Source organism: Sus scrofa, chromosome 1 (assembly GCF_054392235.1).
Source record: "Sus scrofa isolate SSC_HxYL_T2T_F1_AM1 chromosome 1, Sscrofa_HxYL_maternal_Yorkshire_Landrace_v2.0, whole genome shotgun sequence".
NCBI classification, from domain to species: Eukaryota; Metazoa; Chordata; class Mammalia; order Artiodactyla; family Suidae; genus Sus; species Sus scrofa.
Window position 1 is genome coordinate 117,877,285 of NC_139383.1, and position 20,497 is coordinate 117,897,781.

The window sequence follows — 20,497 nt, forward strand, 5'->3', positions numbered from 1 at the left end:
AGCCGCACCTAACTCCTGCCTGCTCGTGCCCTACTCTTTTACACATCTGGCCACTGAGTGAAAGGCCTTTCCTCCTGTGGTCTGGTACCTCTTTCCAGAACCTGCCCAAACTCAGCTTTCTGTGAAATAGGCCCACCAGCATCCAGTGACTTCCTGAAGGCGTTTCTAAGTCTTTACTCAGCCTGGAAGTCCCTTCTTTTCCAATCCACGAATTCCTAGTGTCTTTAAGACACAGCTCTAGTATTGCTATAAATTTTTTAAAAAATATTTTTGGCATAACTTCAAATTTAAAGAGAAGTTCCAGCATGGTTCAAAGCATTGTACATCTTTCACCCAGATTCCCTAAATATTAATGCTTTCCCACATTTGCTTTAAACTTCTCTCTCTCTCTGCCCCCATCTAGGTGTATAGTTTTATTACTTTCTGAACAGTTAATGGGTTATCTGCAGACCTTATACTCCTTTACTCCTTCAATGTGTATGTTTTTCTAAAACCAAGGACAATCTCTTACATAATTAGAGAATAATTATCAAAATTAGGAAATTAACTTTGATACCAATTACTATCTATTATACAGATCTCATTCAGCTTTCACAGATTATCCCAATAAAGTCCTTTATAGCAAAGAAAAATTCCCTGATCATCATTGCATTTAGTTATTATGTCTCTAGAACAATTCCTTGATCTTTCTTTCTTTCTTTTTTTTTTTTTTTTTTTTTTTTTTTTTTTTTTGTCTTTTGTGACAGTTGACATTTTTTAAGTGTCTAGGCCAGTTATTTTGTAGAAAGTACCTCACTTTAGGTTTGTCTGATGTTTCCTCATGATGGATTCATGCCGTACAGACTTGGCTGGGGTATCCTAGAGGCGATGCTTGGTTTATCTCAGGGTATCATCATCAGGAGATATATGATGTGACTTCATCCCATTTTTGACAATGTTAACACTTGTTGCTTGGTTGATTTGTTGATATGTCTGACTCCTCCTCTGGCCCATGAAGCCCTTCTCAAGGTCAAGGGGGGACTCAGCCTTCCTGGCATCTGGTACCTAATGATACAGAGATATAAGGAAGTGAAGAACAGACACCAACTGATCCCCTCCCATGTGCCTGGCTCTGTGGCCTCTTCTCACCTAAGCCTCACAGCAACAATATAATTTAGTGGTTGTTGTGCTCATTTTATAGGTGTGCTCAGTGAAGATGAACAATTTGCGTAGGGTCACTTGACGGGTAAGCAGCAGATCCAGATTCAAATCCAGGTCTGCCCCTTGCCATAACACTTAGGCACTGGCGACAACAGACGGTCAACAACAATGAGTGGTTTGTTTGTTTTTTAACTTAAACAGAAAAATCTAACACCAAGATCACTGAAAAACTTAATACCCTCCTACCTCAATGAGGAGACTTTTTATTCATTTATCCCTTCAACATATATTTATAGTGGGTCTGCCATGTGCCAGGCAGTGTTATAGATCATAGTGATATAGTGATGAACAAATAACATATATTCTGGTGGGACTCTGCAAATACTAGCAAATCTAGCCAAAGAGCTTGAACACTAACAAGAAGGTGACAAGTAGAGCAGCTCCAGGGTTGAGTAATTTAGCAGTTCAAAGATGTCATGGCTAAGATTTGTGTTCTCTGAAATTCTCTTAGTTTTCCCTTTGGGGTTGCAAGATATTTGCCTTAGTTTTAAGCAAGACATCCTCAAAGGAAACCAAGAGGACATTCCTGTCATGATCCCTTAAGATGGGAAAAGAAAACCTTGCTAGAATCCTCCCAGTCCACTTCCCTTTCACCTCACTGGCCAGAACTATGTCACCAGCTTATGCCAAATCCACTCTTGGCTAGAGGAATGAGCTACCATGCCTGGCTCAGGGAATCTGGATTTGTACCCCTACCACCCAGACCCCCTCCAGGCTCAGCTTTCCCCCAAAACACCTTCTGGTCAGAAGAGTTGGAGGAGAGTGAAAAAAAAAAATCAATTTTCTTTAAAGAAGCGAAGTTGGGAAAAGGCTGTTGAGTGTGCACCTGACAATATTTTCAAATCTTTCATTCACTAATTTCCCAAATATTTACAGCCTCTTGTTTATGCAAATATGAATTTGAGTCATTGCCATTCCTTATAGAATTCTCCCTCATGATCCATAGGTTATTGGTTCCAGAATCCCTGTGGATACCAAAATCTAAGGATTTTGGATTTTTTTTTTGAGACGTAATTTACTATGTTGTAAATTAGTTTCAGGTGTACAGCAGAGTGATTCCATGATACATACATATACGTGTGTGGGTATATATATGTGTATATGTATATATATATACATATAATTCTTTCTGAGATTCTTTTTCATTACAGGTTACTACAAGATATCGTGTTTTTTTTGTGGTAGAAAATCTTTTACTTATTTTTAATCTGAAGATTTTGAATTTGAATTAAATTCAGAACTCACAGATAGGGAGGGCCAACTGTAGTCATTATATCAAGGTCTAATCTGTTTTCCTTACAAAGATACATAATGTCTCTCTTTATCTATCCTTGTATCTCTTGTCTTATTCCAAAATAAAGTCCCTCTTTGTGAAGGTATAGAATCTTAGCCAGGGGAGGTTTAAAAAAATATTTAATAACTAGTTCTAGGTTGTGGATTGACCACTGCACAGAGAGGGTCCTACTGGACCAGGCATCCACCATTTAGCTGCTGGATGGGGCCATCTAGGAAGATCCTGGCAGAGGGGTTAGGCAGGCTGGAGGGACACTCAGTCTCTACTATTTGCCAATTGATATGGAAGCATTTATTTTCATATTTTTAAAAATTTATTTTTATTGAGATATAATTGAACTATAACATTATATTAATTTCAGCATGTATAGTATATTTGTATACATTATGAGGTGATCACCACGATATCTAATTAACATTTGTTACCTTAACTTAGTTACTAGTTTTTTTTCTTGTGCTGAGAACTTTTAAGACCTACTCTCTTAGCAATTTTCAAGCATGCAATAAAAGCATCAACTTAGTCACCATGCTGTATATTACATCCCCCGGACTTATTTTTAAAATTTTTTTGCTTGTTAGGGCCGCATCTGTAGCATATGGAGGTTCCTAGGCTAGGGATCTAATGGGCGCTACAGCTGCCAGCCTACACCACAGCCAAGCAAGGCAGGATCTGAGCTGCATCTGCGACCTACATTGCCGGATCCTTCACTCACTGAGCGAGGCCAGAGATCGAACCTGCAACCTCATGGTTCCTAGTTGGGTTCCTTTCCACTGGGCCATGATGGGAACTCCATTCTCCCTACCCCGGACTTATTTTATAGCGGGAAGTTTATACCTCTGAGACTCTTCAGTCATTTTGCACTCCCCAGCTCCCACCTCTGGCAACCACCGATCTGTTCTCTATGTCTATGAGCTTGTTTTTTTTTTCTTTAGATTCCACATATAAATAAGCTAAGGTGGTATTTGTCTTTCTCTGATTTATCTCAGCATAATATTCTCAAGGTCTATCCATGTTATCCTAAATGGCATGATTTTATTCTTTTTTATGGTTAAATAACATTCTGTTTAGATCTTCTGCACATTTGAAAATCAATTGTTTGCATTTTTGCTACTGAGCATATGAGTTCTTCAAATATTTTGGACACTAACCCCTTATCAGATATGTGCTTTACAAATATTTTTCTCCCATTCCATAGGTTGCCTTTTCATTTTGTTGGTAGTTTCCTTTGATGTACAGAAGCATTTTGCTTTGATATAGTCCCACTTGTTTATTTTTGCTTTTATTGCTTTTACTATTTTGACACTTTACTGACCAATATGAGAGTGCCCATATGACAACCTGGACATGAGCTCCAATCTATGCAATGACGATTCCCAGTGTCAGTACAATGACCACAGCATGATCCTCCCAACTTCTGCCCATAGTTGGGTATTTGAGCTGCTTTCAATTTTAACTGAAATATGAAGCTCAGTTCTAAATGTCTCTGTATTATTTTTCATATTTCATAATACAAAAAACATATATATATATTAATAAATACTTATTTCATATTTTTGTTTCCTTGGAACACATTTCCCAAAGTGATGTTTCAAGGTCAAAGGGTATGATCAATTTTATAATTGGCACAGTGATTGACCAAGCATTTAACCAAAGGTTTAGAAACATCCTTGCCTACTTTTTTTACAGACTACTATTGCTGGGGAGCTGGGAGGCACATGGTGTAGTGGAAAGAGGGTGAGCGCTGGAGTAAGGAGAACTGGGCTAGATCTGGGTAATGTTATTCTACTTGAGGCTGGGGTTGTGGCAGTCTAAGGCTCTTTGGACCTTTGTTTCCCCAAGAATAAAATGGGGGAGTTACCATTTCTCCAAGCACCAGGCACAGCAGGCATTGCCTCCATCTGTTCCTGACCTTGGCCTTAGGCCTGGCCACCCTTGTCACCCACTCACCATGGCCCACCTTTGGGTGATGAACTACCAGAGAGCAGTGGAAGGTGCAGATTCTGCATCGTAAGAAAATGTGTAGAGTGCCACCTTCTGGTGTCAAGCGTTAGTGTCCACATGACTTTTGGGACCAAGCTGCCCTTGTGTCCCTGTGAGGATCTGTCCCAAGGATGAAGCTGCAGAAGGAAGGGGAGATTCTCCCCACCTAGACTGGGCCCTGGTGTTGGTGGTGGCTTAAAAGTGATAGCCTCTTTCTGCCAGTGAGACTCTGGGGGAGAGAAGAAGCAGAGTTGAAGGAAGCTGTTTTTGCTTTTGGAGACAGTAAAGTTGCTAGCAAAGGCCTCTTTGCAAAAGGAAGAGGACTTCGTCAGTGATGTATTAAACCCTGTTTAGAGAGGCTGACAGCAGTGGTCAATCAGTCCACAAATATTTACAGTGCACCTACCATGTGCTAGACATGTACTAAGATAAACAACCTATGACAAGACAGGCAGGCTCCCTGATCTCCTTGTCTAGTGGGGAAGTTTGGGGATGAGATTCCCCAAACTGATATACTTTCTTTCTTTATTTAATTGAAGACAAAACGATCCCAGGCATAAAAATTTAAAACACAGTATTTCATCTCCCAAACACTGTGGCTGTTTTTATTTCAATACATTCTGGCCCCTGTACCCTTATGTACACACATTTTTACAGAGCTATATTCATGAGGCATGTTTTCCCAAAGTTAATACATTTCACTCACAGTACTCTTCTCTGTGTTGCTACTTAATCTTCATAAATATCCTTATAGCTCTCTAAGAGGTTGTATAAAATCTGTGTAGCAAGTCCCCTAACCCCCTAAGCTTAGACTCATAATTGTTCTTTTTCTTTCTTTTCCTGCTATTATAGATACTGAAATGTTAACTACTTCATGCAGACTTACTTCTCAGTGGTCATGAATATGGCTCATCCTATGTGTTGCCATATTGCTTCCTCAAAGAGCTGCTACTAAGTTGCAATGCTACCAACCAATATTATTTCAGTGAGTCAATTTTGCTGCAACATTAGGTGAATTCAATATTGTTGCTTTTACATATTTTTGAGAATTAATATTTTTAAATGGAGTCCAAAATTTGCTTTAATCCACATTTCTCTGGATACCAGTAGGCAGGGGTTTTTTTGCACATGACTATTTATAATTGCTCACATAAAATGTCTGTTCATGTTGTGGTTAAATTTTGAATGAGTTTCTTGTTTGATGTCTTTCCTTGGAAGAGAGAAAAGCAATAGAAGATTATAGTATTGTGGCCCAGGATGCTGGAACAGTACTTCCCACTTTAACCATGGGATAAATAACTCCTTCTGGAATCTTCCTAAGAAAGCTCAGCTATTCCAGAATCCAAAGCACACGTCTCTTCTGCTGCCCAAAGCTACTAAGTGAGAAAAGTGATTCTGTAACACACTTGGCTGTGCTTGATTCAGTAGTGGAAATGACATAATTTCCCACTGTTTGTGAAAAAGAGTTGGACATTAGCCTAGGCTACAATAATGCAAATGAAAATTATGTGACTGGAGAGTTAATTTGTTTCCTAGTGACTCAAGAAATAGTGTCCTTGAGTGTTGGAGGGGTCCACACTCCAAACCTCTGGCCCAGAGATGTGAAGTGACTTGCTTAAATTTACACTGCAAACTAGACCTCCCAGCTCCTGATTCCCCTTGCATCTTTCCCACATCTAGAATGGGAATGTTAATGAACCTGTGATTCTCTCCTTCACAGCTCCACCCTGTTCCTCTGTGTGTGTGTGTTGGGGTGGGGGGAGGATTGGCCACCTCCCAACCTGGATGACTTCTGGAACATAGCTCTGGGAACACTTTCTGTGCTGGGAGTTGGTTTCCTTTTCCTACATAGCTTTCAACAAGGATTCTGGGCTGTTCCTCTCTGGGAACTCAAAGGAATGAACCAGGCAGGGTTCTGAGCAGTAGCTATAGTACTTTTCCAGACCATATGTCTTCCTTATGAAAGGAGATGATGAATGTTAGAAGTGGGGTCTATATGATAGAGAGCAATTTTGACTATGCCAAAAAGGCATTGGGGTTTAGTAAATACCTCACTAATATTTCCTGGGATGACTAGATTAAGAAGGGAACTAACATTTGAATAACACATATCATGTGTTAAAACTAATAGAATTAGAGGATACAACTCTATTGTTTGTAAAAAGGAGACCACACCAAAAATCTATACAAAATGAAAAGGAAGAGAATTATGACTCAGACAAGGGAGCAAGAAAAAAAAACCCATTAAAACAGCTAAGTGATCTGGAGATTATCAACCTCCATGAAAAAACTTTACACTGATAATAGTAAAGATGATTCAAGATCTTGGAAATAAACTGGAGGCAAAGACTGATAAATTGCAAGGGACATTGAGCAAAGAAATAGAAGACAAAGATTAAGCAAGCAGAGATGCAAATACAGTAGCTGAAATAAAAAAGTTCACTAGAAGCAAACAACAGCAGAATACAGGAGGCAGAAGAATGAAGAAGCAAGGTGGAGGACAGACTAATGAAAAGTACTGATGTGGAACAGAAAAGAGAAAAAAGATTGAGAAGAATTGAAGACAGTCTAAGAGAACTCTGGGATAATGTTCAATGCACCAACATCTATATTATAGAGGTGCCAGAAGAGATAGAGAAAGGGCCAGAGAAAATATTTAAAGAGATAATATCCAAAAACTTCCCTAACATGGGAAAGGAACTACTAACTCAAATCCAGGAAGCACAATGAGTACTATATAAAATAAATCCAAGGAAGATCATCCCAGACACATATTCATCATATTGACCAAAATTAAAGACAAAGAGAAAATATTGAAAGCAGCTAGGGAAAAGAAACAAATGATAAGGTTATTGGAAATAACCCCGATAAGGTTATTGGAAATTTTTCAGCAGAAACACTCTGCAGGCCAGAAGGGAGTGGCATGATATACTTAATGTGATGAAAGGAAAAAACTTCCGACCAAGATTACTCTACCCGGCAAGGCTCTCTTTCAGATTTGAAGGAGAAATCAAAAGCTTTACAGACAAACAAAAGCTAAGAGAATTCAGCACCACTAAACCAGCTGTACAACAAATACTAAAGCAACTTTTGTAGGTGGAAAAGAAAAGGCCACAACTAGCAACAAAAATATCACAAATGACAAGGCCCACTGATAAGTGCATACATATAGTAAAGGTAGGAGATCATCCACAAAAAAATATGCCACCAAAATCAAAAATCATGAGGAGGGTACAAATGAAAGACACTGGAGATGCACTTGCATTTAAGTGACCAAAAATGTAAAACAATCTTGTATATATATAGACTCCTATATCAAAACTTCATGGTAACTGCAAACCAAAACTATATAATAGATACAAACACAAATAAGAAAAAGCAATCCAAACACAACACTAAAGAGTCCTCAAACCACAAAAGAGAACAAGAGAAGAAGGGAGGAAAAAAGACCAACAAAAACAAATCCAAAACAGTTAATAAAATGGCAATATGAACATACATATCAATAAATACCTTAAGTGTAAATGGACTAAATGCCCCAACCAAAAGACACAGTATGGCTGAATGGATACAAAAACAAGACCCATATATATGCTATCTACAAGAGACTCACTTTAGTTCTAGGGACACATACAAATAGAAAGTGAGAGGATGGAAGAAAATATTCCATGCAAATGGAAGTTAAAAGAAAGCTGGTATAGCAATACTAACATCAGATAAAGTAGACCTTAAAATAAAGAATATTATAAAATACTAAGAAGGACATTACATAATGATTAACGATTCAATCCAAGAGGAAGATATAACAATTGTAAATAGATATGCACCCAACATAGGATCACCTCAAAATGTAAGGCAACTGCTAATAACTTTAAAAGGAGAAATTGATAATAACACAATAATAGCTGGAGACTTTAACACCCCACTTAATGCAATAGACAGATAATCCAGGCAGAAAGTCAACAAGGAAACACAGGCCTTAAATGATACATTATACCAGATGAACCTAATAGATATATATAGAACATTCCAACAAAAAGCAGAAGAATGCACATTCTTCTCAAGCGCATAAGAAACATTCTCTAGGATAGATCATATTTTGGGCCACAAATCAAGCCTCAGTAAATTTAAGAACATTGAAATCATATCAAGCATATTTTCCAACCATAACTCTACACAAGTGGAAATCAACAAGGAAAAAAAACCTGCAAAAAATACAAACACGTGGAGACTAAACAACATGCTACTAAACAACCAATGGATGACTGAAGAAATCAAAGAGGAAATTAGAAAATACCTGGGAGCAAATGACAAAAAAGACACAACAATCCAACACCTATGGGATGCAGCAAAAGCAATTCTAAGGGGGAAGTTTATAGCAATAAAGTCTACCTCAGGAAACAAGAAAAAGCTCTAATAAACAACCTATCTTTACACCTAAAGTGACTAGAGAGAGAAGATCAGACAAGACACAGAGTTAGCAGAAGGAAAGAAATCATAAAGATCAGAGCAGAAATAAATGAAATAGAAATGAAGAAAACCATAGAAAAGATCAATGAAACAAAAAGCTGGTCCTTTGATCTCTGTTTGCTTAAGTTTTAAATCTTGTATTTCTTTGCTCAGTGTTTGCTGTAAATTATCTATCTTTGCCTCCAGTTTATTTCCAATGTCTTGCATCATCTTCAGCATCATCAGTCTAAAGTCTTTTCCTGGAAGCTGATAATCTCCAGATCACTTAGCTGTTTTTCTGGGGTTTTTTTCTTGCTCCCTTATCTGAGTTATATTTCTCTGCCTTTTCATTTTTATAGGTTTTTGGTGTGGTGCCCTTTTGCAGACAACAGATCGTAACCTCTCTTACTTCTGATGTCTGCCCCCCTTGTGACTGAAGTCGGTAAGTGAGCTTGCTGTAGGCTTCCTGATGGGAGGGACTGGTGCCTGCCCACTGGTAGGTGTGGCTGATTCCTATCCCTCTGGTGGGTTGGGCTTTGTCTCTGGGTGAGATTAGAGGATGCTGTGTACCTGGGGGACTTTAGGCAGCCTGTTTATTGATGGGTGGGGTTGTGGTCCCACCTGGATTATTGTTTGCCTTGGGGCTTCTCAGAGCTGATGGGTGGGGCCAGATTTTCCCAAAATGGCCACCTCCAGAGAAATACATGCTGGAGAGCTTTGCCTCCAATGTCCTTCCCCCACAATGAGCCACAGTTACCTCCTGGTTTCCCAGGAGATCCTCCAAGATCTGCAGTCAGATCTGATCCAGATTCCTATGGATCCTCTGCTTTGCACTGGGAATCAGTGCACATGAAAGCCTGTGTACACCTTTCAAGAATGGGGTCTCCATTTCCCCCAGTCCTGTGGAGCTCCTGAGCACAAGCCCCACTGGCCTTCAATGCCAGATGCTCTGAGGCTCTTTCTCCCAATGCCAGATACCCAGGCATGGGGATTTGACATGGGTCTCAGAACTCTCACTCCTGTAGGCGAGTCTCTGTGATACAGTTACTTTCCAGTCTGCAGGCTTCCCACTTGGGAGGTATGGGGTTGTTTATATCACATAATCACCCCTCCTACCTCTTGATGTGGCTTCCTCTTTGTCTTATGAAGTAGGATATCTTTTTGAAAGTTTCCAGTCCATTTGGTTGAAAGTTGTTCAGCATTTGGTTGTAATTTTGTTGTTTTTATGAGAGAAGTTGAGCTCCAGTCTTTCTATTTTTCCATCTTAATACTGTCTCTCTTAACCCCAAAGATGGTTCTTTGAAAATATCAACAAAATTGATAAACCCTTAGATTCATCAAGAAAAAAGGAGAGAGGACTCAAATTAATAAAATTAGAAATGAAAAAGGAGATGTTACAAAGGACATCACAGAAATACAAGGGATCATCAGGGATTACTACAAGCAACTATATGCCAATAAAATGGTCAACCTAGAAGAAATGGACAAACTCTTAGAAAAGTACAATTTTCCAAGACTAAAGCAAGATGAAATAGAAAAGATGACAGACCAATTGCAAGTACTGAAATTGAAACTGTGATTAAAAAACTTTCAACAAACAAAAGTCCAGGACCAGATGGCTTCACAGGTGAATTATTTTTTTTTCCAATTTATTTATTTATTTATTTTTTGTGAAATTTTATTTTTATTTTTTTAACAAAATAAAATACATATATTTAAACACAATTATATTCACACAGATTATTATATCATGGATCTGAAGAAAGAGATTAAGTGACTCCCTCTGGAGAGTGGAATGGAAAATATGCTGAGACAAATAGGAAATTTATTCTATACTTTATCCCATTTTGTATGGCTTTCATCTTTACTATTTAGTATTATCTATTACATTTCAATTTTTCTTTAACAATTAGCATTGTATTAAAATTGTGTATATTATGCAACTAAAATTTATAAAGAAGAAAGACTTATAATACCATTAAATATTTTATATAGCATAATAAAAAGAATAACTTAACCGGTAAGAATAACGAAAATAATACACCTTCTGGAAATAAGTAAAATATAAAATGCATAAATTGGTTAAAAAACAGTGTAACTATATAAATACGTCCTCACCATTTGTTACATCTTATTGATTCTTCAGTAAAGGCATTACACCATTCTAGGTGATGTGATAAACAAGACTGTACCATGAGAGAAAATGTTATTAATAATACAATTATAGAACTATATTATTTAATTGTACAGTTGCATTATTTAATTATAATTATCATAAATTCTTTGATGGAGAGGAAATCAGAATCAGATCTAAGAAGACTTCAGCATTCCAAGAATGATGTCACATGACCCCCTTCATGGTGGATTATGCTCTTATTTACTATGAGATATATTTCTTCTCCAGAGATTCCTTGTTTGTGTATCAATTGTAGATTTTTGGTTTGCAGTTATTCTGCAGTTTTGATATAAGAATCTATATATATATGAGATTGTTTTAAGTTGTTGTTCTCTTCATTGCAAGTTCATCTCCAGTGTCCTGCATTTGTACCCACCTCTTCTCATGATTTCTGATTTTGGTGGTATAATTGTGCATGGATGATTTCATACCTTTACTGTATATATACCTTTACTGGCGAGCCTTGTCATTTGTGGAATTTTTGTTTCCTGTTGCTGTGTTTTCTTTTCTGCCTGGAGAAGTTCCTTTAATATTTGTTGTAAGGCTGGTTTAGTGTTGCTGAATTCTCTCAACTTTTGCTTATCTGTGAAGGTCTTGATTTCTCCTTCAAATCTGACTGAGAGCCTTGCTGGGTAGAGTAATCTTGGTTGGAGGTTTTTTCCTTTCATCACATTAAGTATATCATGCCACTCCCTTCTGGGCTGCAGAGTTTCAGCTGAAAAATCTGCCAATAACCTTGTTGGGGTTCCCTGGTATGTTACTTGTTTCTTTTCCCTAGTTGCTTTCAAGATTTTATCTTTGTTTTTAATTTTGGTTAGTTTGATTAATATGTGTCTCAGTGTATTCCTCCTTGGGTTTATTTTATATGGTACTCGTTGTGCTTCCTGGATTTGAGTGAGTGGTTCCTTTCCCATGTTAGGGAAGTTTGTGGCTATTATCTCTTGGAATATGTTTTCTGTGCCCTTCTCTCTCTCTTCTCCTTCTGGCACCCCTATAATACGGATGTTGGTGTGTTTAACGTTGTCCCAGAGTTCTCTGAGACTCTCTTCATTTGTTTTCAATCTTTTTTCTCTTTTCTATTCCACATCCGTAATTTCCACTAATCTGTCCTCCACCTCGCTTATTCGTTCTTCTGCCTCCTGTATTCTGCTGTTAGCTGCTTCTAGTGAATTTTTTATTTCAGTTATTGTATTTTGCATCTCTTCTTGTTTCAGTTTTATATCTTGTATCTCTTTGGTCAGTGTTTCTTATAAGTTAACCATCTTTGCCTCCAGTTTATTTCCAATGTCTTGCATCATCTTCAGCATCAACAGTCTAAAGTCTTTTTCCTGGAGGCTGATAATCTCCTCATCACTTAGCTGATTTTCTGGGTTTTTTTCTTTCTCCCTCATCTGAGTTAAAGTTTTCTGTCTTTTTGTTTTTATAGGTTTTTGATGTGGTGACTTTTTCACAGATACAGGAGTTGTAGCCTCTCTTACCTCTGGTGTCTGCCCCCCTTGTGGCTGAAGCCTTATGGGGGCTTGCTGTAGGCTTCCTGATGGGAGGGGCTGATGCCTGTCGCCTGGTAGGTGGAGCTGATTCTAATCCCTCTGGTGAGTGGGGCTTAGTCTCTGGATGGGGTTAGAGGCAGCTGTGTGCCTGAGGGGTCTTTAGGCAGCCTGTTTACTAAGGGGCAGGGCTGTGATCCCACCTGGATTGTTGTTTGCACTGGGTCTTTAGGCAGCCTGTTTACTAAGGGGCAGGGCTGTGATCCCACCTGGATTGTTGTTTGCACTGGGGCTTCTCAGCGCTGACTGACAGGTGGGGCCAGATTTTCCCAAAATGGCCACCTCCAGAGAAAGGCAAGCTGCTGAATATTCCTGAGAGCTTTGTCTTCAGTGTCCCTCCCTCACAACAAGCCACATTCACCACTGTTTTCCAAGGATGTCCTCCAAGAACTGCAGTCAGGTTTGATGCAGATTCCTATGGAGACCTCGCTCTGCCCTGGGACCCAGTGCACATGAAAGTCTGTGTGAGCCTTTTAAGAATGGGGTCTCCATTTCCCCCAGTCCTGTGGAGCTTCTACGCACAAGCCCCACTGGCCTTCAATGCCAGATGCTCCAGGGGCTCTTTCTCCCAGTGCCAGATCTCCGCATGTGAGAGTTTGATGTGGAGCTCAGAACTCTCATTCCTGTAGGTAAGTCTCTATGAACCAATTAGTTTCCACTCTGTGGAGCTTCCCACCTGGGAGGTATGGAGTTGTTTATATTAAGAAATTGCCCCTCCTACCTCTTGATGTGGCCTCCTCTTTTTCTTCTGGAGTAGGGTATCTTTTTTAAGGTTTCTGATCCATTTGGGTGGAGATTGCTCAGCCTTTAGTTGTGAATTTTGTTGTTTTTAGGAGAGAAGTTGAGCTCCAGTCCTTCTATTCTGCCATCTTAATCCTCAATCTTCACAGGCAAATTCTATCAAACATTTATAGAAGAGGTAAAACCTATCCTTCTGAAACTATTCCAAAAAATTGCAGAGGAAGGAACAATTCCAAACTCATTTTATGAGGCCATCATCACCCTGATACCAAAACCAGGCAAAGACACCACAAAGAAAGAAAATTACAGGCCAATATCACTGATGAACATAGACGAAAAAATCCTCAACAAAATAATTGCAAACCAAATCCAACAATACATTAAAAGGATTATACACCATGATCAAGTGGGATTTAACCCAGGGATGCAAGGATTCTTCAATATCCACAAATTGTGATACACCACATTAACAAACTGAAGAATAAAAATCATATGATCCTCTCAATAGAAGCAGAATAAGTTTTTGACAAAATCCAACACCCATTTCTGATAAGAACCCTTCAGAAAGTGGGCATAGAGGGAACTTACCTCAACATAATAAAGTCCATACATGACAAACCCACAGCTAACGTGATTCTCAATGGCGAAAAGCTGAAAGAATATCCATTAAGATCAGGAACAAGACAAGAATGTCCACTCTCACCACTACTATTCAACAGAATTTTAGAGGTCCTAGACACAGCAGTCTCAGAAGAAAAGGAAGTAAGAGGAATCCAAATTGGAAAAGAAGTAAAACAATACTGTTTGCAGATGACATAATACTATACCTAGAGAATCCTAAAAACTCTACCAGAAAACTGCTAGAGCTCATTAATGAATTTAGCAAAGTTGCAAGATACAAAATTCATACACAGAAATTGATTGCATTTCTATATACTAACAATGAAAGATCAGAAAGAGAAATTAGGGACACAATTCCATTTATCATCACATAAAAAAGAATAAAATACTTAGGAATAAACCTACCCAAGGAGCCAAAAGATCAGTACTCTGAAAACTAATAAGATGTTGATGAAAGAAATAAAAAAATGACACCATCAGATGGAAACACATACCATGCTCTTGGATTAGAAGAATCGCTATTGTCAAAATGACTATACTACCCAAGGCAATCTGCAGATTCAATGCAATCCCTATCAAATTACCAAGGACATTTTTCACAGAACTAGAACAAAATATTTTAGTTTGTTTGGAAGCACAAAAGACCCAGAATAGCCAAAGACACCCTGAGAAAGAAAAATGGAGCTGGAAGAATCAGGCTCCCTGACTTCAGACTATACCACAAAGCTACAGTCATCAAAACAATATGTTAGTGGCACAAAACCAGAAATATAGATCAGTGGAATAGGATAGAAAGCCCAGAATTAAACCCACGCACCTACAGTCAACTAATCTACGACAGAGGAGGCAAGAATATACAATGGAAAAAAGACAGCCCTTTCAATAAGTAGTGCTGGGAAAACTGGACAGCTACATGTAAAAGAATGAAATTAGAATCCTTCCTAACACCATACACAAAAATAAACTCAAAATGGATTAAAGACCTAAATATAAGACTGGATACTATGAAATTTTTAGAGGAAAACATAGGTCACACACTCTCTGACATAATCCCCAGCAGTATCTTCTCAGATTCACCTCCTAGAGTAATAATATAATATTAATAAAATTAATACTATTATTATGAATAATAATAAAAACAAAAACAAATGGACCTAATTAAACTTAAAAGTTTCTGCACAGCAAAGGAAACCCTAAACAAAATGAAAAGACAACCCACAGATTGGGAGAAAATATTTGGAAATGAAGTGACTGACAAGGATTGATCTCCAAAATTTATAAACACCTTCTGCAGCTCAATGCCAAAATAAACCAAACAACCCCATCAAAAAAAATGGCGAGAAGGTCTAAAGAGAAAATTCTCTAAAGAAGACATACAGATGGCCAAAACACATGAAGATATGGTCAACATCACTAATTATTAGAGAAATGCAAATTAAAACTACTACGAGGTACTACCTTACACCAGCCAGTATGACCATCATCAAAAAATCTACAAACAATAAATTCTGGAGAGGGTGTGGAGAAAAGGGAACCCTATTATATTCTTGGTGGGAATGTACATTGGTGCAACCACTGTGGAAAACAGTATGGAGATTTCTCAAAAAACTGAAAATAGAATTATCATTTGATCCTGGGCATCTATCCAGAGAAAACAATAACTTGAAAAGATACATGTACCCCATTGTTCATTGCAGCACTATATACAATAGCCAAGTTGTGGAAGCAACCTAAATGTCCATTGACAGAGGAGCGGATAAAGAAGATGTGGTACATATCTATATAATGGAATATTACTCAGCCATAAAAAGTAATGAAATAATGGCATTTGCAGCAACATGGGTGGAGCTGGAAATTACCATGCTAAGTGAAGTTAGACAGTGAGACACCAAATCTTATGTTATCGTATATGTGGAATCTAAAAAAAAGGATACAATGAACTTTGCAGAACAGATACTGACTCACAGATTTTGAAAAACTTATGGTTGCCAAAGGAGACAGGTTTGGGCCTGGGGAGGGAAGGGCTGGGGGTTTGGGGTGGAAATGCTATAAAACTGGGTTGTAATGATCATTGTACAACTATAAATGTAATAAAATTCATTGAGTTAAAAAGGAAGATCACTGTGGTGGCAATATGAAGAAGGGATTAGGGATAAAAACAATAATACATGCTCACTGTAGGTCATTTCCAGCATACATGCAATTCATGTGAATTGCAATACTTTAGTTTTAAGGGGCTGCTTGATAGGTCAAATAAAGCGAAAAAAGAATTAACAGATTTAATTTTGCAAAAACACCTATAGAGTAACGACTCAAATGGAGGCTCAGAGAGATTAAGTAACTAACTTGGAGTTCCCCTTGTGGCTTAGTGGAAACGAATCTGACTAGAATCCATGAGGACGCAGTTTGATCCCTGGCCTCACTCAGTGGGCTAAGGACCCGATGTTGCTGTGAGCTGTGGTGTAGGTCGTAGACACGGCTCAGGTCTGGCGTTGCTGTGGCTGTGGTGTAGGCTGGCAGTTGTAGTTCCAGTTGGACCCCTAGCTTGGGAACTTCCACAAGCCATGGGTGTAGGCCTTAAAAGCAAAAGAAACCAAATTTACGGTTTGTGATTAACAGATACAAACTACTATACCTAAAATAGATAAGCAATGTGGATTTACAGTATAGCATAGGGAAATATATTCAGTATCTTGTAAAAACCTATAATGGAAAATAATCTGAAAAAAATAACTGAATCACTTTGCTGTACACCCCAAACTAATACAATATTGTTAATCAACTATACTTTGATAAGCAAAAAACCAAGCAAACAACAATAAATAGCCTTCTTTGACTACCTCTTGGGGATTATGGGAAGTGACAGAGCTGACTCACAGCAAATGTTTTATAAATTGTGAAGCATGGTTCCTAGTTGGGTTTGTTAACCACTGAGCCACGACGGGAACTCCGGTAAGTACATCTTTTAAAAAATTTTTACTAGTTAAAAAAATTGAAAAAAAAAAAAAGGAGTTCCCATCGTGGCGCAGTGGTTAACGAATCCGACTAGGAACCATGAGGTTGCAGGTTCGATCCCTGCCCTTGCTCAGTGGGTTAACGATCCTGTGTTGCCGTGAGCTGTGGTGTAGGTCGCAGACGTGGCTCGGATCCCGCGTCGCTGTGGCTCTGGTGTAGGCCGGTGGCTCCAGCTCCAATTCGACCCCTAGCCTGGGAACCTCCATATGCCTCGGGAGCGGCCCAAAGAAATAGCAAAAAAAAAAAAAAAAAAATTGAAATATAGTTGATGTACAATATTTTTAGTTTCAGGTGTACTGCATAATCATTTGACATTTGTGTATATTACAAAATAATTACCACAATGTCTAGTTACAAAGTTATTACTATATTATTGACCCTATTCCTTACACTATATATTACTTCCCCATAAAATATGTATGGCTTTAATTTTATAAGATGAAGCCAGATTGTTCCAAGCAGCTGTACCAATTAACATTCCCATGACAATGCACAAGAGTTCACTGTTCTACATCCTTGCCCCTGCTTGACATTGTCTGTTCTTTAAATTTCTGCCAACCTGATGTGTCTAAACTTGGTTTCAGTTTGCATTTCCCTTGTTGCTAAGGAAATTGAGCATCTTTTCATATACTTGTGATCCTTTCATATTTCTTTATTTCTGGAGTTCATGTCTTTGTCCCACTAAAAAATTCAGTTGTCTACTCTGGTCTTATTGACTTGTAGTTGCTTTTTATAGACTCTGGATGCTAATTCTTTAACAGTTTTATGTTATCTTCTCCAAGCCTTCAGCTTGTCTTACACTATGTGATTTTTTTTTCTGATTAAATTTTTTTTTGTCTTTTTGCCATTTCTTGGACTGCTCCCGTGGCATGTGGAGGTTCCCAGGCCAGGGGTCTAATTGGTGCTGTAGCTGCCAGCCTATGCCAGAGACACAGCAACGAGGGATCCGAGCCATGTCTGCGACCTACACCACAGCTCAGGGCAACGCCGGATCATTAACCCACTGAGCAAGGGCAGGGATCGAACCTGCAACCTCATGGTTCCTAGTCGGATTCGTTAACCATTGCGCCATGACGGGAATTCCTCTTTAAACTTTTTAAATGATTTTTTTCCATTATAGTTGATTTACAGTGCTCTGTCAATTTCTATTGTATAGCAAAATGACTCATACATATATATATATGTATATATATTATTTTCTTATATTATCCTCTGTCATATTCCATCATAAACTTTTATTATCATTATTAGTTTGCTTTTTAGGGCTGTACTCATGGCATATGGAGTTTCCCAGGCTAAGGGTCAAACTGGAGCTACAGCTGCCAGCTTATGCCACAGCCATGGCAACACAGGATTGAGCCATGTCTGTGAACTACACCACAGCTCATGGCAATGCTGGACCCTTACCTCACTGAGTGGGGCCAGGGATTGAACCTGCATCCTCATGGATACTAGTCAGATTCATCTCCACTTAGCCACGATGGGAACTCCCATAAACTTTTTTTTTAATGGGTCTCAAAATTTTGTGACAGATTTTTGGTCAAGTTGTTTTCATTAAAAAGTACTGAGTTTTAAAACTAATAACTTGAAACTGCCGCACACAAAACAAACATTCCACAAAACATCTCCTTTCCTTCTGAAGGTTTTACAATGGGTTATCATTAATAAGTCTTTTACTATTAAACTTAAATGGCCAATTAAGACAAAGAGTTCTGAGACCATTCTTCTACCATTGATTAAGACTGGGGTGGCACATATTGGGGATAATATTCATTTAGATTTCTGAGCTTTCTGAGCAGACTTGGTGACCTTGCCAGCTCCAGCTGCCTTTTTGTTCACTGCTTTGATGAAAACCACAGTGACCACCATCTGTCTCATGTCATGAAGAGCAAAACGGCTCAGGGGAGGATAGTCAGAGAAACTCTCAACACACATGGGCTTACCAGGAACCCTATCAACAATGGTAGCATCACCAGAGTTCAAGAATTTGGGGCCATCTCCCAGCTTTTTCCCAGAATGATGATCAATCTTCTTCAGTTCAGCAAACTTGCAAGCAATTTGAGCTGTGAGACAATCCAGCACAGGTACATATCTAGCACTGATTTGACCAGGATGGTTCAAGATAATCACCTGAGCTGTAAGGCCAGCTGCTTCCTTTGGTGGGTCATTTTTTTGATATCAGCCATACTGCCATGATGAACATGTTTGACAGACACATTCCTGACACTGAAGCCCTCATTGTCCCTGGAAAGGGCTTCACTCAAAGCTTCATGTGCATTTCAACAGACTTGACTTCATTTGTAACATTGACTGGAGCAAAGGTGACCATCATGCCAGATTTGAGAATGCCAGTCTACATTGCACCCATGGACAGTATCCATGCCACCAATTTTGTAGACGTTCTAGAGGGGCAGACACAGGGTTTGTCAGTTGGACAAGTTGGTGGCAAGATGCAATCCAGAGCTTCAAACAACATGGTTCTACCGGCATTGCCATTTTATGGGTGAATTTCCATCCCTTGAACCAAGGCATGTCAGCACTTGGCTTCAGCATGTTGTCACCATTCCAGCCAAAAATTGGCACAAATGCTACTGTGTTGAGATTATAGCCACTTTTTAAAAAATATAGGTGCTAACTTCCTTAACAATTTCCTCTCAGCTCTTTTGGCTGTTGGGGGGCTCAGTGGAATCCACTTGGTTAATTCCAACAGTTAGTTGTTTCACACCCAGAGTGTAAGCCAGAAGGGCATGCTCATGGATCAGCTCATTCTTGGAGATACTTGCTTCAAATTCACCAACACCAGCAGCAATAATCAGGAAACGACAACCATCCCGGGATGTGCCTGTAATCATGCTTTTAATAAGTCTCTGTGTCCTGGGACATCAACGATGGTCACATAGTACTTGCTGGTCTTTAATTTCTACAGGGAGATATCAATGGAAATAACACACTCAGGTTCAACTTTCAGTTTGTCCAAGACCCAGGCATACTTGGAACCCTTTGCAATCTCAGCAGCCTCCTCCTCAAACTTTTTGACGGTCCTTTTGTTGATCTCACCACATTTGTAGATCAGATGGCCAGTAGTGGTAGACTTTCTCAAACTACATGTCCAATGACAATAACATTGATATGAATCTTCTCCTTTCCCATTTTTTTTCTTAGACTTAATGGTGGTTCTCATGACACTTGTGTCCTGGTGGCGAACTTTCTGCAAAAATCTGTGTTTTTTTTTTTTTTTTTTTTTGGATGAATAGAAGTTTTTAGCTTTAAAGCAGTCAACCTCATTTTTTTTCCTTCATCTTTTCCTTTCACTTTGGTGTCTTGTTTAAGAAATTATTTTTTCAACCATACAGAATCTATGGGATGTGGCAAAAGCAGTTCTTAGAGGGAAGTTCATAGCAATAAAGATCATCCTCAAAAAACAAGAAAAATCTCAAATAAACAACCTAAACTATCATGTAAAATAATTAGAAA

The 20,497-nt window shown here is 38.6% G+C and overlaps 1 protein-coding gene and 1 pseudogene across 1 annotated transcript in view; both read right to left on the reverse strand.

Annotated features, from left to right (window-relative positions):
* Positions 1-822: 822 nt before the first annotated feature.
* The window catches only part of APH1B (aph-1 homolog B, gamma-secretase subunit), a 213,727-nt gene continuing 194,052 nt past the window's right edge, over positions 823-20,497 (reverse strand). Inside the window, exon 7 of the mRNA XM_021094173.2 lies at positions 823-1,044. Within this exon, the coding sequence (XP_020949832.1) occupies positions 877-1,044 (168 nt within the window). The 3' untranslated portion in view covers positions 823-876. The remainder of the gene's footprint in view (positions 1,045-20,497) is intronic.
* LOC100517693 (elongation factor 1-alpha 1 pseudogene) lies at positions 18,714-20,173 on the reverse strand (annotated as a pseudogene).